The sequence below is a fragment of the Porites lutea genome, chromosome 3, assembly GCF_958299795.1.
Source record: "Porites lutea chromosome 3, jaPorLute2.1, whole genome shotgun sequence".
Classification (NCBI taxonomy): domain Eukaryota; kingdom Metazoa; phylum Cnidaria; class Anthozoa; order Scleractinia; family Poritidae; genus Porites; species Porites lutea.
The window spans coordinates 5,619,939-5,647,237 of NC_133203.1; the positions used below are offsets into that span (position 1 = coordinate 5,619,939).

The following is a 27,299-nucleotide window of genomic DNA, read 5'->3' on the forward strand; positions in this document are numbered from 1 at the left end:
CCCTTTCTTTGGTTTTATATCCTGGGATTTTTGAAAAAGTATCAGGAGCATATATTTACCCGGAGCGAGCAACTCCCATATATTTGCCCATGTAAGAGAATCCGAAATCCTGGGCTTTGGATTCCGGAATACATCTCAAAGAATCCGGAATTCAACTAACGACTTGAATTTAGAATCCAAGTTCCACTGACAAAGACTGGAATCTAGTACCCGGAAACCGGAATCCGCGGCACGAAATCCACAATCCAAGACTGTCTTGGATTCCCGTTAGTACATGGGGAGATATATTTTAGCCCTACAACTGTAGGTCACGGCGTTTTACTTCCCGGTTTATTTTTAGATACATTTTACAGTACTTGTTAGAGTACCCGCGAAAATGGAAGCGGGGGAGTCCGCTCCGTCTATGAGCGCATTAAAAACTATTCAAAATTCGTGCTTATAATAAAATCGTTCCAAAACTAAACCAAACTAATAGCAGTCCGGGAAAACGCCGTGACATAAGTACATAACTCATGGAAGCTACTCGCTCCGGGCTTGAGGCTCTAAAAGTATCAAACTTGGAAAGCAACAATCTGCAAATTTTTCTCGTTTAAACGCAGTCAAGTGCTTCAATTTGTGCGCATATTTGAGTAACTTAGTTATGACAGTGAAGGTCGTTGCTTTTGGAAGGAAGGCACTGTAAACCATGCCCACTGTTGCTCAAACGTCTTATGTTCTTCCTTATGTATTTTTCGCTTTTCTTGCCATGTAAATTGTTGAACGTCTGTTTGCGCAATGAATGATTAATAAAGACCATTATTATTATATTATTTTATTATATAGACACGAGTGTTTTACTGGAAAATATACCACTCGTAAAATTCATAAAAACTACATCCGGGACCCGAGTGGTTTATTTTCCATAATCTCACACGTGAGTTTATCGATGACGTAATTTCGGTAATTTCCCTCCAAAATTTGTAGGCGTTTGGCGTCCTTTGAATTTTAATTACACATTTTTCAAAGCTTTGCTTATATTTTGTCATTGTAGAATCCTATTCAGCTCAGTGTTGATTCTCAAGATTATTGTAAGCAATGTCTTATATTGCTGTACTGTAAATTTGAGCGGTCACAATTACTTTTCGGCGAATAAAAATGTATTATTTTATCGATGTCTTTTTGTCTATATAATAAAAAGAACATTACACGGCGGCTTGAAGATATGAACTCTATTTTCGAGTGGCAAAACAATATTTTACTCACTCGCTGCGCTCGTTCGTAAAATATTGTTTTTGCCACGAGAAAATAAAATTCATATCTTCGCGCCACCGTGTAATATCCTCTATATCATTATTATTACTATTATTATTATTATTATTATTATTATCATTAATTAGGGATTTTAAAAATACGAGATTTTATACTTTTATTTTTTTTCTTTTTAAGGCAGAGACGGATAATTCTCTTTTGTAATGACTTGATTTAAAACTCTAAACTGCTTGCAAGAGTCATTAACCGCATCTGAGCCGCCATGAATGTATTGCGAAATCGTTATTGACAAAGCTAAGTGAGTCAGAGAAATGGCGCAATTCAAATGGTACGACATCTTCGTGGATCTTTTTGGAACCATTCTTGGCTTTGCAGACCCCATCGCCGATATTCTTACACTGGTGGAATTCTACCGCGCAGATCACAAGACGTGGTTCGTTGTAGGGCTCTGTTTCATCATTTTGCCATTAGTTTTTTTTTCAGTCATTAATTTTTGTCAGCACGACGAAGACCAGAACCGGTGTGGCTGGTGGACTATATGTATATTTGGTTGCAGTCCATTTTTTCCCGCTTTTATGAAACTGAGAACGCTTTTTGTTCACCTGAAGAAGTTACCAAACCTATTGCGAGGCAATCAAATCGAACCGACTGACATTAAGGAAAATCCACTGACTGATCTGGATAACCTACTGGACAAAAGCTCGTTTGCTGTTCTGGTCGAGGCCGCTTTTGAATCAGCTCCACAGTTTATTATTCAGTTGTACGCCATCATTGTTCAACAGGAATCCGTGACGATCGTTCAAATGGCTTCCCTACCTGTGTCTTTCCTCAGCTTAGCTTCGGCGTCTACTGTTGCTGACAGAATCAAATTACTTCACCGTGATCGTAGAGACCTGAATCTCAGTGTGAGAGAGAAAGTTCTACTTTTTGTAACGCACTTATTTATTTTAAGCAGTCGACTTTTTGCAGTTGCTTTGTTCACTGTAAGCTACAAGTGGTGGGTTATAAGTGCTTTGATCCTTCACTGTACGGTGATAATGATAAGTGACATAATTTGGAGATGTTGGTCTTCCGGAATAGGAGACTGGAACGTAGATGAATTACTGTTCTTTTGTTTTACTTTCTGCTTCCATTGGCTACGAGATGATTGGTCACTTGGAGGACTTGGTGGAAGGAACAGAGAGAAACAGCAAAGAGAAATGACGCTCTCGAACGTGCTATTTGTGATAGAAAACATTACCATGATCCTGTTGTTTTATTTCGGCCATTTCCCCGACACCTGGTACTCCTTGCCAGTCACCATCTGCGTCTGTTTGTTTTCTGTTCTTGGAGCCGTAATGAGACTTACCCATTTCTATTTCTCAAAGAAAGAATGGGACAGTGATGTTTAAACGGGAAAACAATAAAAACAAGCAACCCATGATAGAGTAGCAGCCATCTCGGACGAGTCTGAATTATTGACATTCATAGCTAGAAAAAAATTAAGCAACAAGTTACGGTTTAGGTATCAGTCAGGTAGAATCAGCCAGATTCTTAGGAGTTCATATAGACGTAAATATTAAGTCGCTTTTGTAGAAGCAAAACTTTCTGGTATACCTTGTCGAGCAAGGCATTATCTACCTCGCGTTGTTATGCGGGGTCTACATTACGCATTTATCTCTCCCTACTAAGTTATGGTAACATTGTATGGGGAAATACGTACACAACAAGACAAGAACCAAAAAGAAGGCTACAAAAAAAATTACGGTATAAGGATCATTACTTTTTTAAATTAAAAGAAAAACATACTGGTCCTATCTTCAAACAACTATCGATTTTACCTTAAGATGATATAGACAATGAAGCCATTGCTTTTTTTGCCCATGTTTCGATACTTCAATAACAATATACCATCATCTTTTCCATGATTTGATTTGTCTGAATAAAGATGTTCATCAATACAACACAAGATGGTGCTCTAATGTTCACGAATATCAAGCAAGAACTAACTACCAATTAAGACATTCGATTTATTCAGGAAAAAATTAACACTGATTTTCTCCACAAGCAAGACAATTAGAATTTCAGTATGCAAACGTATTTACATAAATGATTAATCTTAGTCACTTCTCCTTGTAACACAGCCATATCCTTTTTATATTCTTAAAATAAATCATTCCAGGAAACTTGTTCAGGGGCTCCCCTCGTAAAGCCCAGGTATAATATTATCTTTTAAATATTTTTCTGTAATGAGCACGTGAAAGGGTGAATAAATGAAATGAAATGAATCTGTGTCGCACTTTTCCTCATCCTCTTCAACCTCTGCTTTATCTACTGCTTACCTCTGAATGCGTTCGCACTATGTTCGCGTGACATAGAAGTCATTGCTCTTGTAGCTGAAGGAACACACTGCTTATCGACTGCAGATGGGCTGAACGAGTCAGGGTCTCCAAAGTCGGTCTCCAATGTAAACATTGTATAGTCTCTTGCCTCACACTCGGGACTCTGTCGCACAGCTTTTCCGTTGCTTGATGCCCAATCAATCTTGAGTTTTGTTTTCTGTCTGTTAAGCTGCCTAATTACCTTAAGATATTCCAGTTTCTGGAAAACGCTTCATTACCTTCTTTTCCTTTCTGAAAACGACAGAATTTGAGCTCAAAACTTCGACCAAGGCCACGTTTCTTAGCCTCTGCCTTTAATCCCACAAATTCTTCGAGTTTTCTGAACATTACCTGGGAGGGGTGTTCGCTAGTAAAAGAAAAAACGAATTCTGCCCGGCTTTCCAAGGAAAGGCATTGAACCCACTGAATTTAAGTCAAGGTAAAATATTACGCATTCAATTGGAAATATATCTGATTACCCGTTTACCCTGCCATGTTAACAATGACGAGTCTTCCAATACTTATGAAGTATCTAAGAAGAATAGTGAGGTCCATGTAAGAGTTATGCAAGATAGGTGTACGTTATTCTTACGACACTTGTCTTATTTGCTAATTCATGGTCTTTTGGAGGTCGGGAAACTGAAATCAGGAGAAAAATCGACGTAATGAAATCACGATTATCGATTCTCAATTCGAATAAGGAATAATTATTTAAACTCACGATTCACGAAAAATAAAAACGGCTCTAGTAATCACGCATCACGAAAATACCCCTGTACGATCCTCTTAAAGTATTATTTACTTAAACGGAGGACATGGTTAGTGACGCAAAAACAATGCACGTGTTTGACCTCAATCCATTCTCTCTAGACTAGTAGGGTATGTTTGCTTCTATTTGCCAAGAAAGCCACACTTTTTCGATGATGTCACCCCTAAAAAGTATCTTAACTGTTTTGGTTCAGTGCCTTTTTCACATTGCCTTTTTTTTTCCAGGGTCATGGTATAGTCCGCTCCTATACATTGGCAGGCCAGTACGCTAAGGAAGCAGTTAAACATCATCGCCCCACAGAGATACACTGGTCAAAATCACAACATACGCACGCGCATTCTTTGATAACTATTTTACTTATGATTTTTAAAGTCGGTAACCGGTTACTTACCCCGCACCTCAGTCTCTTAGTTTCTTCAGTCTAGTGTGGACATCCTCCTGGAATAAATCTCTCAGAACTCCCCGATAAACATGATTTTTCACGTAGCACATTATAGGGCCCGCTTATCATTTTCTGTGAAAAATGAAACTTCGCTAGTATTGCTCATCCGATTTAACACATAAAATCTCAACTAAGTTTAGAGTTACAGGTGATACAGAAGGGGTCAGGGCTATGCACTAAATAAAATATAGCGGGGTTGTGTGTCCGCACATACAAGCAAACGTGAACCGCAAAAAACGCCTCCCCCTTTCTTTGGTTATATATACCTCTGGGATTTTTGAAAAAGTATCAGGAGCCCATTAGCAGTAGCGAGCAACTCCCACTTTTGCCCATGTAAAAGAATCCGGAATCCCGAGCTTTGGATTCCGGAATACATCTCAAGGAATCCGGAATTCAACCAACGACTTGAATTTAGAATCCATGTTCCACTGACAAAGACTGGAATCCATTACCTGGAATCCGGAATCCGCGGCATCAGTGCAATGCATATGCAGCGCAATCCACAATCCAAGACTATCTTGGATTCCCGTTAGTACATGGGGAGATATATTTTACGCCTACAACTGTGTGTCACGGCGTTTCACTTCCCGGTATATTTTCAGACACATTAAACAGTGCTTGTTAGAGTACCCGCGAAAATGGAAGCGGGGGAGTCCGCTCCGTGTATGAGCGTATTCAAAACTATTCAAAATTTGTGCTTATAATAAAATCGTTCTAAACTCAAAGTAGTCTGCAAAAATGCCGTCACACAAGTACTTGCTCAAGGAAGCTACTTGCTCCGGGTTTAGGGCTCTAAAAGTAAGTTGAAAAGTAACAATCTGCAAAGTTTTCGCGTTCAAACGCAGTCAAGTGCTTCAAACTGTGCGCACATTAGAGTCAGGGACCTTACGATCCGACAACGGCGACGTCCATGAAAACGTCGCTGAAAAAATAGACTCCGCATCCTTTCACTTTTTTGCGATTATTCCAAGGGGTACAGTTACTTAAAAGAAGGGAATTTGGGTTGGAGCTGAAGAGAAGGGACCGCGCCTGAATTCTAACAGAGATGGTAGACTTTATCGCCTTGCCGTTCCTGTTCCCAAGTAAACTTAAAATTTTCTTATTTCATGTCGTAGTTGTGCAGGGACTGAAAGGAAATGTACAAAAAAGAGTGGTACTGTACACGTGCAGAGTTGTTGTTTTGCTCTGTAAACATATATTGCCTTTTTGACGTTCCCGTTCCTGTTGCCATCGCCGTCGTTGTTTCGTAAGCTCCCTGATAACTTAGTTATGACGGCGAAGGTAACTCGTTGCCTTTGGAAGGAAAGCACTGTTAACCATACCCACTGTTGTTCAAACGTCTTAAGTTCTTCCTTATGTATTTTTCGCTTTCCTTTATTCATTTTCTTGCCATGTAAATTGTTGCACGTCTGTTTGCCCAATGAATGATTAATAAAGACCATTATTATTATTATTATTATTCTTATTATAATCATCATTGTTATTGGATAACGCTACCCATCAGATAAATCACTAAGCAGCTGATAAGTATTAGGCGAAACAATTGCGTTATCCGCTGGATAGAAATTTATCCAGTGGATGGTGTTATCCGCCATTTGAATAACTGGGGCCATAACTAACAAAATTCTCTAATCTGATTGGCTATATATATGAACAGTTCCGATTTCAGCATTGACAGGGCAGTGCGCATAATGCCTAAGTATCTGAACGGCACTCGCCATCGCGTGCGCAACTGAGTGTTTTCTTTTTGTTTGTTTGTTTTGTTTTTTTTTCCAGTTCTAGCAAAACTCTCCAAACCTCTGTGTTCTAATCGTTAAAGTATCACGTTTTTTTTTTTCATAAAAGGTATGGTTAATTGGTGATGACATCGTGTCGTCTTATTTGGCGTAAAGTCATTGGAGTGACTTGTGTTTACCCACAAGTATGACTGACAAATAAGGCCCTTAGACTCAGTCTCCTATATCATATATATGAGGCTTAAATTTCTTCCAGCCAATAAGATCAAACATTTATGTGATCAAAGATCAAGTAACAACTTCAATGCACATTCCATAGGGCGGGTGATTTTACTTTCGCATTTTGTGCCAGTCTTCCGTTGTCTGTGTTGCCAGTTCACTCAAAATATCTCTCGCAAGCTTAGTTAATTGTGTTACTGGAAAAGCTACGTAGATAATGGGGATAAATTCTCCCTTGTAAAATCCAGTCCACCTTTCCTTGTGGCTTTTTGCGTGCTCAAATAACGCGCATTGATAGAAATAAGCTTACAAAGGGTCACATACTTCGCACATTATCCAATCACAGTAAACCACTTACTCGGACAGGATGTTCTGATTTTCTTTAGTCATTTAGAAAGGTCAGAGCAATGGCGCAAAAAGAACTCAAATGGTACGACATCTTGTCGATTCTTTTTGGAATCATTTTAGGCTTTGCTGACCCCATCACTGATATTCTAACACTAGTAGAATTCTACCGCGCAGATCACAAGACGTGGTTCATGGTGGGGCTTGCATTTATTATTTTGCCATCAGTGTTGTTTTCATTACTTAACATGGCAACGACGAACAACGATCAGATCGACGAGAGTTGGTGTCGCAGCTGCACTACACGCATATTTGGTTGCAATCCACTTTTTCCCGCTTTTATGAGACTGAGAACGCTTTTTGCTTACCTGAAGAAGTTACCAAACCTCTGGCGCGACAATCAAATCGAACCGATTGACATTCGAACGAATGAAAATGAACTGAACGATCCGAATGATATAGACAATCTACTGGAGTGGAGCAAATTCGCTTTTGTGATTGAGGCCGCTCTTCAATCAGGTCCTCAGTTTATTATTCAGCTGTACGCCATAGTTGTTCAACAGGAATCGGTGTCGATCATTCAAATGGTTTCCCTGCCTGTGTCTTTCCTCAGCGTGGCTTGGGCGTCTACTGGTGTTGATAAGTTACGTCACGGTAACGAAAGAGGCATCAATTTCAGTGTAAAAGATAGAATTCTACTTTTTGTAACGCACTTATTTATTTTAAGCAGTCGACTCTTCGCAATTGCTTTTAACATTGTAAGTTTCACGTGGCCGTTTATCTGTTTTATCATCCCTCACTGTCTGCTGATAGTGATAAGTTTTTGCGGAGATGACGGTCACGAGTTAACCGCTTTTTTTTGTTCCTGCTTCCATTGGCTACGGGATGATTGGTCATTTGGATTATTTCATTCTACCGACAGGGACGGAGAGATAAAGCTAAGAAAAATGATGGTGGTCTCTAACATTGCGTTTGTGGGGGAAAACTTCATGTTCATCCTGTTCTTTTATTTCCGCCATTTCCCTCACACCTGGTACTCCTTACCAGTCACCATCTGCGTCTGTCTGTTTAGTGTTCTTGGAGCCGTAATGAGACTTACTCATTTCTCTTTCTTAAAGAAAGAATCGGAAAACGATGTTTAAACGGGAAAACAATAAAAACAATCAACTCATGATAGAGTAACAGCCATCTTGGACATTCAAAAACTGACAAAGATACGAAAGATACGTTTCACCTTTGATGAATTGTCTCGAATACGATGTATCATTGTGCCTTTTTGTGGTGAGGCAAGATGCCAAAACTAAAAATCGGTATACTTGCGCGCCAAAACCTCTCGGTACTGCAGTCGTCATCAACTGTCTGTGATTGGCTCTTAATACAACTGTTAGTAAAGCTGTTATGAGGAGTGGTCTGTGCTTTACTGAGAGCGACAAATACTGGTCGTACTTATATTCCTAGACGTGTAAGCATTCTTTTTGTTCTAAAGGAACACTGATATTCCAGTTTGAGCGAATATTCAGCCCAGAGGATTTAATCACGGTTCGTAATTGTCTTTGAGATGCCACGACGGCAACGACAATGAGAACTTCAATAAAGCAAAAGGTTCAATAGTCAAAACAACAACGCTGCACTTCTTTTTTGCACATTTCTTTGCCGTCACTGCACGGCTACGACGCCTAATTGCACGTTTTATGGAGGACGTCAACAAGCGACGGCTAAATTTTCTTTCCCTTTCTGAACTTCAATATGGTTCTTATGAATTCGGCTCAAAAAGAGTTCGCTTGCATCTGACAAAGTAAATGAGTTGGAGTAATCGCGATAGAGATTAAAAGCCACGTTTTCGTGGCCGTCGCCGTCGTGGTATCTTAAACTCCCTATTATGAGTTGTACCACATCAGGAAGCCCAAGGCTCCTGTTCAGATCTGTATTTCATACGGCATTGCTGTTATACGAATACCCTTTATTTCCGGCAAACTAATCATACGTTCCCTCTTGAGCTGAGCTAGCTTGTTGGGCTACTTTTTGAGATACTCATTCGCTTTTGTAAAAGTCCAGTCTCTAAAAAAACCGGAAATAAACACTCCCGACTGACATTCGCTTGGGATTGGGCCACTAACAATATATCCATTTTAAGTGTCACACGGTTCACAAGTTATCCAATCGTTAAGGCGCGTTAACTAGCTCAGACAGAAGGCCCTTCAGAGTTTTAAGTCATTCAGAAAGGTCGAAGCAACGACCGAAAAGGAGTTCGAATTAATCTTTTTGGAACATAGCATGTCTTCTTGGTTCTTTCTGGAACCTCGTCACTGATGTTCAGTTTCACACTAACGCACGGGAATCATGGAATTCTTCCACGCAGAGCATCATATTCGCCGTGGGACCGAGTTTCGATCAGTTTTGTTTACATTTTATCACCCATGTTTTATTTCAAACTTAAAAGGAGGGTCATACAGGGGGAGGGGGCGGTTAGTCCACAGGCACGGTTCACGAACCACAGAAAAGACTAATCACGGATCACGGGATAATGATAATTAGCATGCCTTGAAGCACTCCTTGATCCTGTCCTTACGCTAGAAAAAGTCACAAAGACATGTCTGAAAATACAGCAAAGGGGCGATAAGGAAAAGAAATACTACAAATTCAAATTTGAGACTTTCATTACTCTTTAGAGATACCTCTACCCGTTGTCCACTACGTGTAGTGACGGCTGGAGGAAACATTTTAAAAATTGTCATCGGCAATATCTTTCGTAGGATCGTCCGAGTTTGAATTATTGACATTCAGAGTAAAAACAAAATAATTAAGCAACAAGTTAACATTAGTTTAGACGGTTTAGGTATCAAACAGGTGGAATCAGCCAGTCTCCTAGGAGTTCATATAGACGGAAATATTATTTAACTGGAAAAATCAAATAAGTCGTGTTTGTAGAAGAAAAACGTTCTGGTATACTTCGTCGAGCAAGGCATTATCTACCTCGCGTTGTTATGCAGGGTCTATATTACGCATTTATCTGTCCCTACTAAGTTATTGTAACATTGTATTGCTTTTTTTGCCCATGTTTCGATACTTTAATAACAATATACCATCATCTTTTCCATGATTTGTTTTGTCTGAATAAAGATGTTCATCAATACAACACAAGATCGTGCTCTAATGTTCACGAATATCAACCAAGAACTAACTACCAATTAAGACATTCGATTTATTCAGGACAAAATATGAAAACTGAAGAGAATTTCAGTATACAAACGTATTTACATGAATAAATAATCTTAGTCACTTCTCCTCGTAACACAGCCATATCCTTTTTATATTCTCAAAAATAAATCATTGCAGTAAACATGTTCAGGGGCTCTCCTCGTAAAGCCTTAAAGACTTTGCTGAGAGCTCCTTCCCGGGTATAATATTATCTTTTAAATATTTTTCTGTAATGAGCACGTGAAAGGGTGAATAAATGAAATGAAATGAATCTGTGTCGCACTTTTCCTCATCCTCTTCAACCTCTGCTTTATCTACTGCTTACCTCTGAATGCGTTCGCACTATGTTCGCGTGACATAGAAGTCATTGCTCTTGTAGCTGAAGGAACACACTGCTTATCGACTGCAGATGGGCTGAACGAGTCAGGGTCTCCAAAGTCAGTCTCCAGTGTAAACATTGTATAGTCTCTTGCCTCACACTCGGGACTCTGTCGCACAGCTTTTCCATTGCTTGATGCCCAATCCATCTTGAGTTTTGTGTTCTGTCTGTTAAGCTGCCTAATTACCTTAAGATGTTCCAGTCCCTGGAAAACGCTTCACTATCTTCTTTTCCTTTCTGTAAACGACAGAATTTGAGCTCAAAACTTCGGCCAAGGCCACGTTTCTTAGCCTCTGCCTTTTATCCCACAAATCCTCCGAGTTTTCTAAAGATTACCTGGGAGGAGTGTTTGCTAGTAAAAGAAAAAACGAGTTCTGTCCGGCTTTCGAAGGAAAGGCATTGAACCCACTGAATTTAAGTCAAGGTAAAATATTACGCATTCAATTGGAAATATATCTGATTACCCGTTTACCCTGCCATGTTAACAATGACGAGTCTTCCAATATTTACGAAGTATCTAAGAAGAATAGTGAGGTCCATGTAAGAGTTGTGCAAGATAGGTGTACGTTATTCTTACGACACTTGTCTTATTTGCTAATTCATGGTCTTTTGGAGGTCGGGAAACTGAAATCAGGAGAAAAATCGACGTAATGAAATCACGATTATCGATTCTCAATTCGAATAAGGAATAATTATTTAAACTCACGATTCATGAAAAATAAAAACGGCTCTAGTAATCACGCATCACGAAAATACCCCTGTACGATCCTCTTAAAGTATTATTTACTTAAACGGAGGACATGGTTAGTAACGCAAAAACAATGCACGCGTTTGACCTCAATCCATTCTCTCTAGACTAGTAGGGTATGTTTGCTTCTATTTGCCAAGAAAGCCACACTTTTTCGATGATGTCACCCCCTAAAAAGTATCTTAACTGTTTTGGTTCAGTGCCTTTTTCACATTGCCTTTTTATTTCCAGGGTCATGGTATAGTCCGCTCCTATACATTGGCAGGCCAGTACGCTAAGGAAGCAGTTAAACATCATCGCCCCACAGAGATACACTGGTCAAAATCACACAGGATGTTTTAATACCAAGAAAGTAGCTTTCTGCAACGTCTATCACTGCCGCACGCCTCTCTATGTTAACGAACAACTTACGCACGCGCATTCTTTGATAACTATTTTACTTATGATTTTTAAAGTCGGTAACCGGTTACTTACCCCGCACCTCAGTCTCTTAGTTTCTTCAGTCTAGTATGGACATCCTCCTGGAATAAATCTCTCAGAACTCCCCGATAAACATGATTTTTCACGTAGCACATTATAGGGCCCGCTTATCATTTTCTGTGAAAAATGAAACTTCGCTAGTATTGCTCATCCGATTTAACACATAAAATCTCAACTAAGTTTAGAGTTACAGGTGATACAGAAGGGGTCAGGGCTATGCACTACTCTGGGATTTTTGAACCCATTAGCAGCAGCAAGCAACTCCCACTTTTGCCCATGTAAAAGAATCCGGAATCCCGAGCTTTGGATTCCGGAATACATTTCAAGGAATCCGGAGTTCAACTAACGACTTGAATTTAGAATCCATGTTCCACTGACAAAGACTGGAATCCATTACCTGGAATCCGGAATCCGCGGCATGGAATCCACAATCCAAGACTATCTTGGATTCCCGTTAGTACATGGGGAGATATATTTTACGCCTACAACTGTGTGTCACGGCGTTTCACTTCCCGGTATATTTTTAGACACATTTAACAGTACTTGTTAGAGTACCCGCGAAAATGGAAGCGGGGGAGTCCGCTCCGTCTATGAGCGTATTCAAAACTATTCAAAATTTGTGCTTATAATGAAATCGTTCTAAACCCAAAGTAGTCTGCAAAAATGCCGTCACACAAGTACTTCCTCAAGGAAGCTACTTGCTCCGGGTTTAGGGCTCTAAAAGTAAGTTGAAAAGTAACAATCTGCAAAGTTTTCGCGTTCAAACGCAGTCAAGTGCTTCAAACTATGCGCATATTAGAGTAGGGACCTTACGATCCGACAACGGCGACGTCCATGAAAACGTCGCTGAAAAATAGACTTTGCATCCTTTCACTTTTTTGCGATTATTCCAAGGGGACCAGTTACTTAAAAGAAGGGAATTTGGGTTGGAGCTGAAGAGAAGGGACCGCGCCTGAATTCTAACAGAGATGGTAGACTTTATCGCCTTGCCGTTCCTGTTCCCAAGTAAACTTAAAATTTTCTTATTTCATGTCGTAGTTGTGCAGGGACTGAAAGGAAATGTACAAAAAAGAGTGGTACTGTACACGTGCAGAGTTGTTGTTTTGCTCTGTAAACATATATTGCCTTTTTGACGTTCCCGTTCCTGTTGCCATCGCCGTCGTTGTTTCGTAAGCTCCCTGATAACTTAGTTATGACGGCGAAGGTAACTCGTTGCCTTTGGAAGGAAAGCACTGTTAACCATACCCACTGTTGTTATAATAATAATAATAATAATAATAATAATATTTGTTTATTTCCACCATTCGCAGATTTCTCTGAATTACAGGTAGGGTCAGGCAAAGACTTACAAACATTCAGTTATACATATAAATATATAAATATAACAACATAAATATAATAAAGTAGTAACATGGTAGAAATCGCATACACATTATTACACACAATCGATATACGGCGAATATTTAACTGACACGAATTCTTATTCATTTTCTTGCCATGTAAATTGTTGCACGTCTGTTTGCCCAATGAATGATTAATAAAGACCATTATTATTATTATTATTCTTATTATAATCATCATTGTTATTGGATAACGCTACCCATCAGATAAATCACTAAGCAGCTGATAAGTATTAGGCGAAACAATTGCGTTATCCGCTGGATAGAAATTTATCCAGTGCATGGTGTTATTCGTCATTTGAATAACTGGGGCCATAACTGTAACAAAATTCTCTAATCTGATTGGCTATATATATGAACAGTTCCGATTTCAGCATTGACAGGGCAGTGCGCATAATGCCTAAGTATCTGAACGGCACTCGCCATGGCGTGCGCAACTGAGTGTTTTTTTTTTTTTCAGTTCTAGCAAAACTCTCCAAACCTTTGTGTTCTAATCCTTAAAGTATCACACATTTGGATAAAAGTTATGGTTAATTAGTGATGACATCGTGTCATCTTATTCGGTGTAAAGTGATAAGAGTGACTTTTGTTTACCCACGCATATGACTGACAAATAAGGCCCTTTGACATCAGGCTTATCTTTCTTCCAGCCAATCAGATGAAACGTTTATGTGATCAAAGATCAAGTAACAACTACAATGCACATACCATAGAGCGGGTGATTTTACTTGCGGATTTTGTGCCAGTATTCTGTAGTCCATGTTGCCAGTTCACTCAAAATATCTCTTTCAAGCTGAGTTACTTTTGGTGGTGAAAAAGCTAGATGATGGGGATAAATCCTCCCTTGTAAAATCCAGTCCACCTTTCGTTGTGGCTTTTTGGCCCTCAAGTAACACGCATTGATAGAAATAAGCTTACAAAGGGTCACATATTTCGCACATTATCCAATCAGTAAACCAGAAACTCAGACGGGAAGTTCTTCAATTCATTTTCTTTATTCATTTAGAAAGGTCAGAGAAATGGCGCAATTCAAATGGTACGACATCTACGTGGATCTTTTTGGAACCATTCTTGGCTTTGCAGACCCCATCACCGATATTCTTACACTGGTGGAATTCTACCGCGCAGATCACAAGACGTGGTTCGTTGTAGGGCTCTGTTTCATTATTTTGCCATTATTATTTTTTTTTCATTCATTATTTATAAGCAGTATGACATAGACGAGAGCCGGTGTGGCTGGTGGACTATATGTATATTTGGTTGCAGTCCATTTTTTCCCGCTTTTATGAAACTGAGAACGCTTTTTGTTCACCTGAAGAAGTTACCAAACCTATTGCGAGGCAATAAAATCGAACCGACTGACATTAATGAAAATCCACTGACTGATCTGAATGACCTACGGGGCGTAAGCGCGTTTGTTGTTCTGGCCGAGGCCGCTTTTGAATCAGCTCCACAGTTTATTATTGAGTTGTACGCCATGGTTGTTCAACAGGAATCCGTGACGATCGTTCAAATGGTTTCCCTACCTGTGTCTTTCCTCAGCTTAGCTTCGGCGTCTACTGTTGCTGATAAGTTACTTCACCCTCATCGTAGACACCTGAATCTCCGTGTGAAAGATAAAGTTCTCCTTTTTGTAACGCACTTATTTATTTTAAGCAGTCGACTTTTTGCAGTTGCTTTGTTCACTGTAAGCTACAAGTGGTGGGTTACAAGTGTTTTAATCCTTCACTGTACGGTGATAATGATATGTGATATCAGTTGGATCTGGTGGATTTCCGGAAGAGAAGACTGTAACATATTGGGCTTGTGTTTTACTTTCTGCTTCAATTGGCTACGAGATGATTGGTCTTTAACATTTTTTTCTGACGAAGAGAACGGAGAGAAACATCTAAGAAGAATGATGCTGCTCTCGAACGTGCTGTTTGTGATAGAAAACATTACCATGATCCTGTTGTTTTATTTCGGCCATTTCTCTCACACCTGGTACTCCTTACCAGTCACCATCTGCGTCTGTTTGCTTTGTGTTCTTGGAGCCGTAATGAGACTCACTCATTTCGATTCCTTAAAGAAAAAATCGGACAACGATGTTTAAACGGGAAAACAATAAAAACAAGCAACTCATGATAGAGTAACAGGCATCTCGGACATTAAAAAACTGACAAAGATACGAAAGATACGTTTCACCTTTGATGAATTCTCTCGAATACAATGTCTACCTTTTTGTGGTGAGACAAGATGTAATTGGCTCCTAATACAACTGTTGGTAAAGCTGTTATCAGGAGTGGTCTGTGCTCTACTGCGGACAGGGACAAATACTAGCCTATTTCTAGACGTCAAACTATTCCCTTTGTTTTAAAGGACCACTAATATTCCAGTTTGAGCGAAAATTCAGCCTTGAGGATTTATCATGGTTCGTACTTTTCTGAATTTTCTAACTTATCAGCGACTCGGAGGAGTATTTTAATACTCTTTAAAAAGACTTTTAAAAACTGAGATGTCATGACGGCGAGGACAACGAGAACTTCAATAAAGCAATAGGTTGAATAGGCAAAACAACAACTCTGCACGTGCATCACGCTTTTTTGTACATTTCTTTGCCGTCACTGCTCGACTACGACGGGAAAATGCCTAATTTCACATTTTATGGAGGACGTAAACAAGCGACGGCTAAATTTTCTGTCTCTTTCTGAACTTGAACATGGTTCTTTGGAATTCGGCTCAAAAAGAGTTCGCTTGCATTTGACAAAGTAAATGAGTTGGATTAATCGCGATAGAGATTGAAAGAACGCAAATTTACTTAGTTTTAAGCGACGTTTTTGTGGCGTTCACCGTCGTGATATCTTAAACTCCCTATTCTGAGTTGTACCACATCACTTAAGAAGCCCAATGCTCCTGTTCAGATCTGTATTTCATGCGGCATTGCTGTTATACGAATACCCTTTATTCCAAACTAATCGTACATTCCCTCTTGAGCTGAGCTAGCTGGTTGCACCGCTTTTTGAGATGCTCATTCGCTTTTGTAAGAGTCCAGTCTAAACAATCGCTTGGAATTGGGAAACCTACCAATGTATCTATTTTAAGGGGTCACACAGTTCACAAGTTATCCAATCGTTACAGCGCATTAGCTAGCTCAGACGTGAGGTCCTTCAGCGTTTTAAGTCATTCAGAAAGGTCGAAGCAATGGCCAAAATGGAGCTCGAATTTATCTTTTTGGAACATAGTATCAGTTTTCTTAGTTTTTTGTGGAACCACATCACTGATATTCAATTTCACACTAGTGCACAGGAATAATGGAATTCTTCTGCCCAGAGCATCATATGATAGAGTTCGCTTGATCATTTTTTTTTTACATTTTGTCACGCATGATTTCTTTCAAACTTAACCCTTTAATCACTAAGGGTGATCAGCATGAAATTTCTCCTTATGATATTAATGATTAATTTAGAAAACAGATTGGTCATGAGAATTGAATACATGATCAGGGAAGATGACTCTAGTTGAAATTTCAAGAAATTCTCCCCACTTCTTCTATTGAAAAAGAATAGGGACAGTAAATGAAAATCTCAATTTTGATATTAAGGTTAAAAGGGTTAAAGGGGTGGGGGTCCACGGGTACGGTTCACGGACCACGAAAATGACTATTCACGGATCACGGATAATAAGATTTCATTTTCACAAATCACGATATAGTCGGCAAGTGAAGCACTCCTTGATCCTGTCCTTACGCATAGAAAAAGTCGCAAAGAGGTCTGTGAAAACACAGCAAAGGGACGACAAGGAAAAGAATGACTACAAATTGCAAATTCCAGACTTTCATCACTCTTGATAGATAATTCTAACCGTTGTCCACTACGTGTAATGACGGCTGGCGGAGACATTTTAAAAATTGTCATCGGCACTACCCTCCGTAGGATCATCCCAGTCTGAATTATTGACATTCAAAGCCAAAAAAAAAAAAGAAAGAGAAAAAAAAATTAAGCATCAAGTTAACATTAGATTAGACGGTTTAGGTATCAAACAGATAGAATCAGCCAGATACTTAAGAGTTCATATAGACGGAAATATTAACTGGAAAAATCAAATAAGTCATGTTTGTAGAAGAAAAACTTTCTCGTATACTAGTTTTGTGGAGCAAGGCATTATTTGACTACCTCGCGTTATTATGCGGGGTCTATATGACGCATTTCTCCATCCCTACTAAGTTATGGTAACATTGTATGGGGAAATACGTACAAAAAAAATTACGGTATAAGGATCATTACTTTTTTAAATTAAAAAAAAACATACTGGTCCTATCTTCAAACAACTATCGATTTTACCTTTAGATGATATAGACAATGAAGCCATTGCTTTTTTTGCCCATGTTTCGATACTTCAATAACAATATACCATCATCTTTTCCATGACGCGTTTTGTCTGAAAAAAGATGTTCATCAATATAACACAAGATCGTCCTCTGACGCTCACAAATTCCAAACAAGAACTAACCACCAAAAACACTGATGCAGTAAAATAAAAAGGAGTTTCAATATGAAAAACCTTGACAAAACTATAAACATGATAAAATAAATTAAGACATTCGATTTACTCAGGAAAAAAATTAACACTGATTTTCTCCACAAGCAAGAAAATTAGAATTTCAGTATCCAAACGTATTTACATGAATAATTAATCTTAGTCACTTCTCCTCGTAACACAGCCACATCCTTTTTATATTCTTAAAATAAATCATTGCAGTAAACTTTTTCGGGGGCTCACCTCGTAAAACCCAAAAGAGTTTGCTGAGAGCTCCTGCCCAGGTACAATATTATCTTTTAAATATTATTCTGTAATAAGTATGTGAAAGGGTGAATAAATGAAATGAAATGAATCTGTGTCGCACTCCTCCTCATCCTCTTTAACCTCTGCTTTATCTCTGCTTACCTCTCAATGCGTTCTTTACTATCTTCGTGTGATATAGAAGTCATTGCTCTTGTAGCTGAAGGAACAGACTGCTCATCGACTGCAGTGGGGCTGAACGAGTCAGACGCATGGTACATGTTTAATGGCAGGGTCCCCGATTTAAATATTGTATAGTCTCTTGCCTCACACTCGGGACTCTGGCGCACAGCTTTTCCATTGCTTGCTGCCCAATCCATCTTGAGTTTTGTTTTCTGTCCGTTGAGCTGCCTAATTACCTCGAGATGTTCCAGTCTCCGGAAAACGCCTCACTACTTTCTTTTCCTTTTTCCAGACGACAGAATTTGAGGTCAATGCTTCTGCGAAGGCCACGTTTCTCGGCCTCTAAATTAATCCCATAAACTCTTCGAGTGAAGATTACTAGGGTAGAGTGTTCGCTTGGTAAGGAAAAGAAATTCTTTGCTTTCCAAGAAAAGTCATTGAAACCAGGGAATTTGGATCTACGTAATATATAACGCTTTCAATTGAAAATATATTACCTGTTTTCCCAATTTCAAATAAGCGTGAGAGACACTTGTGCAAGGAAAAGAGTTGGATACAGGGTTTAGCACCGAAGTACGGTGATTAGGGTTAAGTACTGTTTTAATAAAAACAGTTAGCTTTCACTAATGTAACGATCAATACCATGTAACGTAAGTTAAAATTAACTGGTTTCGGCAGTTAGCCCTTGATGGTGTAGTGGACACGGATGTGGATTAAACATCAAAAGATGCGGGTTGGAGTCCTACATACTACCTACTGTTTTCTTGTTTTCTCTTCTTTACTACTTTACGTTGCAAGACTCCTATCATGCATTTTGAGTGAAGACGACAATCTGACTTTGGGGTCTCCAAGCTTATCCATTCTAGTCACTATTTTCACTCTCCATAATCTTCCTCAGTCATAAGATCAAAGATCGCGGCTACAATACGAACATAAACAAGCTTTCGCCCGCCCAAAAAAATACGCGTGCACTGCAGGCTATGTGATGAAAGAAAATACAGTGGGAAATAGAAGTTTACGACTGATTGTGGACTTATTGTGGACCAGTAATGCTGCTCCCGTCGCATGTTTGTTTCTGCTTAAGATTATGCTATTTTACGACGAAATTCTGTTGAGCGGCCAACCTCCCCCAGGAGTGCAAAATACCAAAACTAATGACATCAAAAGAAGACGAAAACGGCTCAGCTGTGTCATGGAGAGTTCCACATTTTTCGATCAAAGCTGAGCCGCAATTATAACCACGTATTCTCAGTCTTTTTTTCTCTAACTTGGTACTCTATAAGGTAACAAGGCATGATCGTTTGACCCTTTAAGTCCCAAAATAGTGACCAAGATAAATTTTCTCCTAACAATATCCATACACCGTCAAGAGATAAGTTATGAGAATTAATAAAATGATCACCCGAGAAAAAATGCCTTGATCTATCATCAAATTCTCTCAACTAATTCTTCAAGGAAATGTATGGAGATTAGTTTGGAGAATTTGTATGTAGATATTGGGGCTTAAAGGGTTAAACGAGTTAACCTTGAAAAGGTTGGCCCAATTTTCAAGTTGCAATCCGTTGACATCATGACCATCGACAAACTTTTATGGTTGAAGTGTCGTAATAGGATCATTTTGAATAAAATTGAACCATTATTTTGGGGGATTTCTTTAATTCCTGGTTACTTAAGTTCAAATTTTACAAATCACCGTCAATTCTAAAAATGTCAAATTTAACCCGTTCGTATCCTGCTTTGAGACTCAAAGAAACTTGCCTCTCTAATTCCGCTCTAAAATTGGTTGCTATTTACATAACCAGAGATGCCAACCACTAGATCCAAAATTTTGCAGTTCACCCTCCGAGATGAACTCTACTTTCCAACATGAACCTCTCCCCCACCAACACAAACCTTCCCTCCCCCTCCAACATGAACTTCCCTCTCCAATATAAACCTCCCCCCCTCCAACATAAACCATCCCCCGAGAAAAAAAAACGTAAATCGACGCAGTCCCCCGATTGTAATATGGGTGTGGCTCAGGACATTATACAAAGTCTTACATGACGTACAGGTCGTCATAATTCGCAAAATAATCGTCTCATTGTCTTGTCAATATTTTTTTTAATGTGTTTTGGCCAGGAGACACTGAAACCAGCCTCGAAATTACCATTCAAGGCTGTGAAGTGTGAAATGTCCTTAAGAATTATTCAACTCTACGTTATTTCCTTTCTTGGTATATAACACCATCCATCTGTGCAAGATTTTACAAGAGTTCAGTAATAAAACCAGCAGGCATTTGACGAAATCTTCTAGCAGCTCTGGACTGTTGTGTCTTGAGGGGGACCAATATGGGCGATGTCTCAAATGCCTAACTGCGCCAACTGGACTGTATTATTTTTATGTGCTAAAGGGTGAAAATGAGGAAAACAAGTCAGCGGCAACAACAAACTAATATCTTATATTATATACCTATAACAAACTCTTTCTCAAGTCGTAAGTTGCTTTCACCTTAAAACTAAAAGCTGCAATAAAGGCCTTAACAAGCCTGCTTCTTTGTCATGACAGTAAATTTCAATAGGACAATTGAAGATGATGTTATCTTACTACAAATACCAGAAACCTTCGGTTTGATGTTTTTCCGTGAAAATTACTATTTAATTAGGGCTTTTTTCTTCTAAAGGGATGGCGGAGTGGAGAAAACGCTCGCCCCACCAATGTGGCCCAGGTTTAAATCCGGACCTTGTGACTGACCAATCATCCCACATAACTTTCTCGACCAATTAGAAGCAAAACCGTGACGTTTACCATAACCACCCCCCCCCCCCACCCTAGACGCCGGCTCTCGCACCTTTGAAGACTCAATGATGAAGAGTCGTGAATCCGTAACTTGACACTGCACAGGGACCGTAACATCCATGACTTTACTGGGACCTGGACGAGCGTCCTGTGAACTAAAAGTACAAAAAGAAAACGTTTGTAAAAGTATTAAAGTACAATTATTAGACATGATAAGCAAATTAACATACTTTCCCTTCTCCATCTGCAAAAATGGATTAGGAACAACAGCTGTAGGAACCACGGTGCCATAAACAATGGCGGTTCGATAAATCTCTTCTGACAGGTTGATGGGGAAAGTGTATACTCGATTTTCACGGGTCAATCAAAAAAATTATTTCATCCATCAATTAGTACAAGCTCTGCTGTGGCGGATCCAGGGGAAGGGGTTCGGAAGGGGGGGCGGCTCCCCCTTATTTGAAAACCAAACGGCCCGACGGACCGAAAAAAATTTTTTTTTCTGAGACCGGCCTCCCCCCGTTATCTAAGGGTCTGGATGACCGGCGCCCCCCTTATCTCAAGGTCTGGATCCGGCACTGCTCTGTAAAAGATCAGTTTACTGGGTAGTGTATTCTTCTTTCTGCCAATCAGAGCGCGGCATTTGCACCCGGCACAAAGGATTAAGCGAAAACAACACAATGTTCTACTTATAACTGGGTGTGCGACCAACAGAACAGACCTGTGGCCAGATTTACGAAGGCTTTCTTAGTAAAGTAATACATAATTTTCTCAATTAATAGCCACGACGTTTATATTTTAAGCTGACCTCAGTTGTTCGAAGAGTAGTATAGGAGCTGCTCGTAAGGCCTCTTCTAATTGGTCGTCGAAAACAATGTCATGTCATTCTTTCAATTGTTTTAGTATTGTTTGGGGTCAGGATTAAGCACCATTGGTGAGTTGTCTTCAGAGCAGCGGCGACCCTGTTTGAAAGGTGGATAACACTATCCATCGGATAAATCTCTATCTAGTGGATAACGCAATTGGTTTCGGCCCTAGTACTTACACAGGTAGCCCAAGCTCGAAATATGAGCATCGGCGAGCATCGGCATTGTTGCGTAACATTAAAAATATAAGGATTTTTAAGGGAAAAAAACCTAACGTTTCTGTAACCTACGAAAATGAAAGGATTTCAATGAAAAACAGCTTACCTTACCTTAAATGTGTCTTACATCTCTCCTGTGTGGTCCACGGGCCGATTTATGGCCGTTTTATGTCAGTTTCATGGGTTTTTATGTAAACGGTTTTCTCCCATACAAATCCTTATATTTTGAATGTTACGCAACAATGCCGATGCTCGCCGATGCTCATATTTCGAGCTTGGGCTACCTGTGGTACTTATCCATTAGATAGTGATTAATCCGTTGGATAGCGCTATCCAATGTTTGAACAACCGGGACCTGGTGAGTAAAACCGTTTGCTTGTATCTACAATTTATTCGCGCTATTTTCTATGAAAGGGGTTTTACACTGCTTGACAGCACGAAAATGTCCTATCCTGTGGCTCACTATATGTAGGATTTGTGCCTTATCATGGAATGAAAACACAATGACAGTCTACGTACTTGACTTCTGGCAATACATCAAAAGGCAAACCAATGCACATTGTAACAGCCAATCGAAATTTGAATTCACATCCGTACTCAACCATAGAACCAAACGTTCCACTTTTAAAAAATTAGCAGTGGAAAGATGCAGTGATCAGATAACGAAGTAATATATCAAACATGAGACGCAGTGTTTCATCACCAGATGAAACACCGAGAAGGGAGTTGAAAATACGACGCGTAGCGGAGTATTTTTGACGAACTTCGAGGTGTTTCATCTGGTGATGAAACACTGTGTCAAATGTTTGATATTTCTTCTCAAACAAAATCATTTTTGAAGGAGAAATTAAGGATGCAAAAATGAGCAGTTTTTCATCCGATATCCAAACACTCTTTAAACATTAATTTCCTTTGAATTTTCTTTATGAATTATTAATGAGTTTGAGAAAGGAAAAAAGAAAATTTATTGCAGTAAACGAAAGGTTTAAGAAACGCAAGTAATAGTCTAGTCTGAGAAAACAGCAGACATTTCGCGACCCTACCACTAGTTTTCCCGCGAAATGAGGTCTGAGAAACAACTGGAGAAATTCTATGCTGATGACGCGTCACTAGCCAGATCTGGGTAGCGTTTCTGATTGGTTGTGCTGCGCAGGAAATTTCTCCAACCAATCAGACACACTACCCAGATCTCGGTAATGACACGTCATCAGTACGGAATTTCTGCGCTCGTTTCTCAAACGTCATTTCATGGAGAACGTAGAGGTGGCGTCGCCAAATGTCGGCTGTTTTCTTCACAAGCTAATTATATTCACAACAACAAGATTAGCCCACGTGTGATGAAACCTCAACCCTGGTCAGGCTCATATAACGGGCTTTAAGTGACCATTAACTATATAGATTTGAAAATGAATTTGAATGTCACTTGAACAGTTGAAAGGGATCATCATCTTTCCTTACTTTTTTTCTATGTGTCATATAAAAATTTTAAAAGTGATCGTTAATTTGCGCGGAATAATGAGGCCTAGGGACTAGGCAAATCGTTAATAAAATCTCCCGATCGGCGGATGGTTTCGCATAAAGGTTCTACGCTGTATACCACACAGAAAACACACAAAAAAACCAATGAGCAAAATACTGGTGGTAGGAAGCGCTTAAATCTAAGGGTAAAGGGACCAGGAGAGAAGCTCTCCCGGGGGAAGACAAGATCGAGTGGTACCGCCGATAGCCACCCTTGACAGGAGTCCTGATCAGTCTCTGGGGATGAGGCCCAAATCCCCTTCTCACTAGGAACTAAGGGAAACCAGGAGGGGGCCCTACAGGATGGAGTACAGACCAGGTGGAACCGGGGATTACCCTGGAGTAGCTATTAAACACACGGTACTCTCCAGCGTCAGTGACTGATATCTTGGAGACTGGGTGGATCTACGGGAAATACATTATGTACCCGTGAAACAATAGAGGAACAATACATACTTTATAGTGCCTTTAATTTTCGTGTCCTTCTCTAATTTTCTTGTTTGGGCACCTACTACAAATGAATTTTAAATTCCAAGACATAGCTGAAAAAGAAAAAGACAAAAACAAAAAAAAATACAAAAATAACACGATTAGATTGCAAACGAGTAAAATCAAAGACAGTGAAGAAGCGGGAAATGTTATGCATTTTTATCTTCCAACTGAATCTGAATTCAAATGGTTAAAATTCTCCCACTCTAAATAAAGATGTTTTGAGTTAAAACATTCTGAGTTGAAATGTTCGTAGTGATGACATCGTAAATCAAATTTTCGAAGTTATAACATATCCGATGATATTCGGAATTCAACTGTTTGGAGTGAAGACATTCGGAATTCAAATGTTTGGAGAGATGACATTCGGTATTCAAATGCTTGAAAGAATGATATTCGGAATTCAAATTTTTAGAGTGATGATATTCGGAATTCAAATGTTGGGAGTGAAGATATTCGGAATTCAAATGTTTGGAGTGATGACATTCAGTATTCCAATGTAAGGAGAAATGACATTCCGAATTTAAATTGTTGGAATGAAGAAATTCGGAATTCGAATATTTGGAGTTATGACATTTGGTATTCGAATGTTTGGAGAGATAGCATTCGGCATTCAAATGTTTGGAAAAATGACATTCGGAATTGAAATGTTTGAAGTGATGATATTCGAAATTCAAATGTTTGGAGTGATGACATCGTAAATCAAATTTTCGAAGTAGTTGAAATGGAATAAAAATGTTTCAAGAGATAACATTCCGAATTTAAATGTTTGGAGTAATGACATTCGGTATTGAAATGTTTGGAAAGATAGCATTCGGTGTTCAAATGTTTGGAAGAATGACATTCGGAATTCATATGTTTGAATTGATGGCATTCGGAATCCAAATGTTTGCAGTGATGATATTCGGAAATCAAATATTCGGAGTAAAGAAATCCGGAATTCAAATGTTTGGAGAGATGAAATTCGGTATTGAAATGCTTGAAAAAATGACGTTCGGAATTCAAATGTTTGGAGAGATGACATTCGGTACTCAAATTTCTTGCCAGATGGTTTACTTTGCCGCAAGCTTAGTCTTGTTTTAGCTGTGACAATACGGTGATCAGATCCCACAGAACAGAAGGTGTTATATGCTTCACAGTTTAAAGCACTATTTTTCCATTTGTTGTTTATTAGGATATAATCTATTTGACATTTGGCTCCAGATGGTGATGTATGAGTCCAAAGCTTACCTTCGCGCTTTTTAAAACTGGTGTTCAGCGGTTTGAGATTGCATTCTAACACGTAGTTTAGGAGTAGTTGCCCATTCTCGTTGGTGTTTGTGTTGTAGACTGACCCCTTAGCATCACTTGCACCAATCTTTCCATTCATATCTCCGCCAATTAGTAAGACACTGTGTTTGGGAACAGCCTTAGTCAGTTCTGATAATTCTGCATAGAATTCCTCTCTGTCGTCAACGTTAGATACATTGGTAGGGCTGTAGCAGGATATGACAGTAACAGCAGGATTTCCAATGAAAGTGGCAATGAGAGTCCTTGGATTGATGGTTTCTACCGAGTTCAGTGCTTTGTGTGCTTTCGGACTGAGAAGTAAGCCAACACCTCGTATTGTTGAGTTATTTGTAGCCTTTTCAGCGAAAGATGTGATCATAACCCAACCTTTCTTCATGTCATGGTACTTCAACTCGATGTCATCATGGTAGATCCGATGTTCTTGGATACATGACATCAATGTTCTGTTCCTGAGGTAGTGCAGTTAGTTCACCTGTCTTTCCAACGGAGCTCAGAGTGCGACAGTTGAAAGTTGAAACAAGAGTAGTCTTTCTACACTTACAAAGCCGGCAATCCTTCGAAATGTTTTGGCCAGTAGCATTCTTTTCGATCCCAGCCTGACATCCCACTGGGGGACGCGCTCCTTGGTGACCCACGCGACGAGCAATGTGGTATGAAGAAGTTGTAGAATTGCTGGTCATGTTGTTTTTCAATTGCTTCCACACTTCCAAGAGGAAGTACGATTCAGTACTAGTGGTCGCAACTCCTACTAGTAACCGCAGTTTTCTACTAATGAGAAATGGTTGGTCCATACCGTTGTGTTTAACAGTGTCATTCATCATCCGCCATTGATCAAAACCTAAATAGCCATAATATCTGTCTGCCGGTATTTGCGTATCAGTGCCACACAGCGTGCAAAGAAAGTACTGTCCGACAGCCCGGGGCTAGTGGATTTTGCTATCGGGCTAGTGAATTCTGTTTTTAACTTGCCCGACGGGCTAGTGATGTTTTATGAGGAATTTGAATAACAGAAGAACAAAACGTTTTTGGGGCTAGTTGAAATGACGTCTGGGCAAGTAAATGCTAGCTTCAGCTTGCCCGAATGGCAAGCTGTAAAAATGATTTTCTTTGCACCCTGGCCACAGAAGAGCTGCTGCCCACTCCTGGATTTTTTGTCATCGAGGTTTACTCCTCTAGTTGATTAAGATTTCGTCTGGTTCCTACCCTTCAACCTGTCTGGCATGGTTAAACCTGCCAGGAGACTTGCTCCCGCCAGCTTAGCTCTCCGGGTCATAGGAACACACAAGCTAATCCACCACGCCAAGGTACTTAATCAGCGGATCAGAAAAAAGAAAAAAGAATTCTAATATTTCGAAAGATAATATAAGAATTCCGATGTTTGGAAGTATAAGATAAGAAATCTAATGTTTGGAAGAATAAGTTAAGAATTCTAATGTTTGGAAGGAAAAGATAAGAATTCCAGTGTTTGGAAGGATGTGATAAAAATTCCAATGTTTGGAAGAATATTATCCGAATTCCAATGTTTGGAAGGACAAGAAAAGAATTCTAATATTAGGAAGAATGGGATAAGAATGCCAATGTTTGGAAGGACGAGATAAAAATTCTAGTGTTTGGAAGAATAAGATAAAAATTCCAGTGTTTGGAACGATAAAATACGAATTCTAATAATTGGAAGGAAAAGATAAAAATCCTAATGTTTGGAAAGATAAGATACGAATTCCAATGTTTGGAAGGATGGGACAAAAATTCCAGTGTTTGGAAGGATAACATAGGAAATCTAATGTTAGGAAGAATAAGATAAAAATTCTAATGTTTGGAAGAATAAGATATGAATTCTAATGTTTGGAAGGATAAGATAAGAATTCTAATGCTTCGAAG

General features: G+C 39.3%; 3 protein-coding genes across 4 annotated transcripts; 2 read left to right on the forward strand and 1 right to left on the reverse strand.

The window, feature by feature from the left end:
* Positions 1–1,559: 1,559 nt before the first annotated feature.
* On the forward strand, positions 1,560–3,390 carry LOC140930288 (XK-related protein 6-like). The gene has a single exon (XM_073379969.1). The coding sequence runs from the start codon at positions 1,560–1,562 to the stop codon at positions 2,637–2,639; it is 1,080 nt and encodes a 359-aa protein (XP_073236070.1). The 3' UTR covers positions 2,640–3,390.
* A 3,791-nt stretch (positions 3,391–7,181) lies between these two features.
* Positions 7,182–8,083, forward strand: LOC140931471 (XK-related protein 6-like). Its single transcript, XM_073381284.1, has 2 exons — positions 7,182–7,799; positions 8,042–8,083. The coding sequence occupies exons 1-2, from the start codon at positions 7,182–7,184 to the stop codon at positions 8,081–8,083; spliced, it is 660 nt and encodes a 219-aa protein (XP_073237385.1).
* Positions 8,084–20,232: 12,149 nt separating this feature from the next.
* On the reverse strand, positions 20,233–26,043 carry LOC140930275 (uncharacterized). Of its 2 annotated transcripts, XM_073379952.1 has the most exons (6): positions 25,911–26,043; positions 25,362–25,875; positions 24,099–24,184; positions 21,849–22,002; positions 21,096–21,198; positions 20,233–20,651 (listed from the first exon to the last, which is right to left on the reverse strand). In XM_073379952.1, the coding sequence occupies exons 2-3, from the start codon at positions 25,855–25,857 to the stop codon at positions 24,111–24,113; spliced, it is 570 nt and encodes a 189-aa protein (XP_073236053.1). In that variant the 5' UTR covers positions 25,858–25,875; positions 25,911–26,043; the 3' UTR covers positions 20,233–20,651; positions 21,096–21,198; positions 21,849–22,002; positions 24,099–24,110. The 2 variants fall into 2 exon arrangements, 1 of the variants encoding a protein (XP_073236053.1); XR_012164831.1 differs by lacking the exons at positions 21,849–22,002; positions 24,099–24,184; positions 25,362–25,875; positions 25,911–26,043 and adding an exon at positions 22,644–22,750.
* Positions 26,044–27,299: the final 1,256 nt, after the last annotated feature.

Excerpts from the sequence above, each read along its gene's own strand:
- LOC140931471 (XM_073381284.1), top strand. The coding sequence starts at position 7,182 with ATGGCGCAAAAAGAACTCAAATGGTACGACATCTTGTCGATTCTTTTT. Across the intron at positions 7,800-8,041 it reads AAAGAGGCATCAATTTCAGT|GGACGGAGAGATAAAGCTAA; the intron begins GTAAAAGATAGA and ends TTCTACCGACAG.
- LOC140930288 (XM_073379969.1), top strand. The coding sequence starts at position 1,560 with ATGGCGCAATTCAAATGGTACGACATCTTCGTGGATCTTTTTGGAACC.
- LOC140930275 (XM_073379952.1), bottom strand. The coding sequence starts at position 25,857 with ATGTCATGTATCCAAGAACATCGGATCTACCATGATGACATCGAGTTG. Across the intron at positions 24,185-25,361 it reads CAGTTTTAAAAAGCGCGAAG|CTATGTCTTGGAATTTAAAA; the intron begins GTAAGCTTTGGA and ends TTTCTTTTTCAG.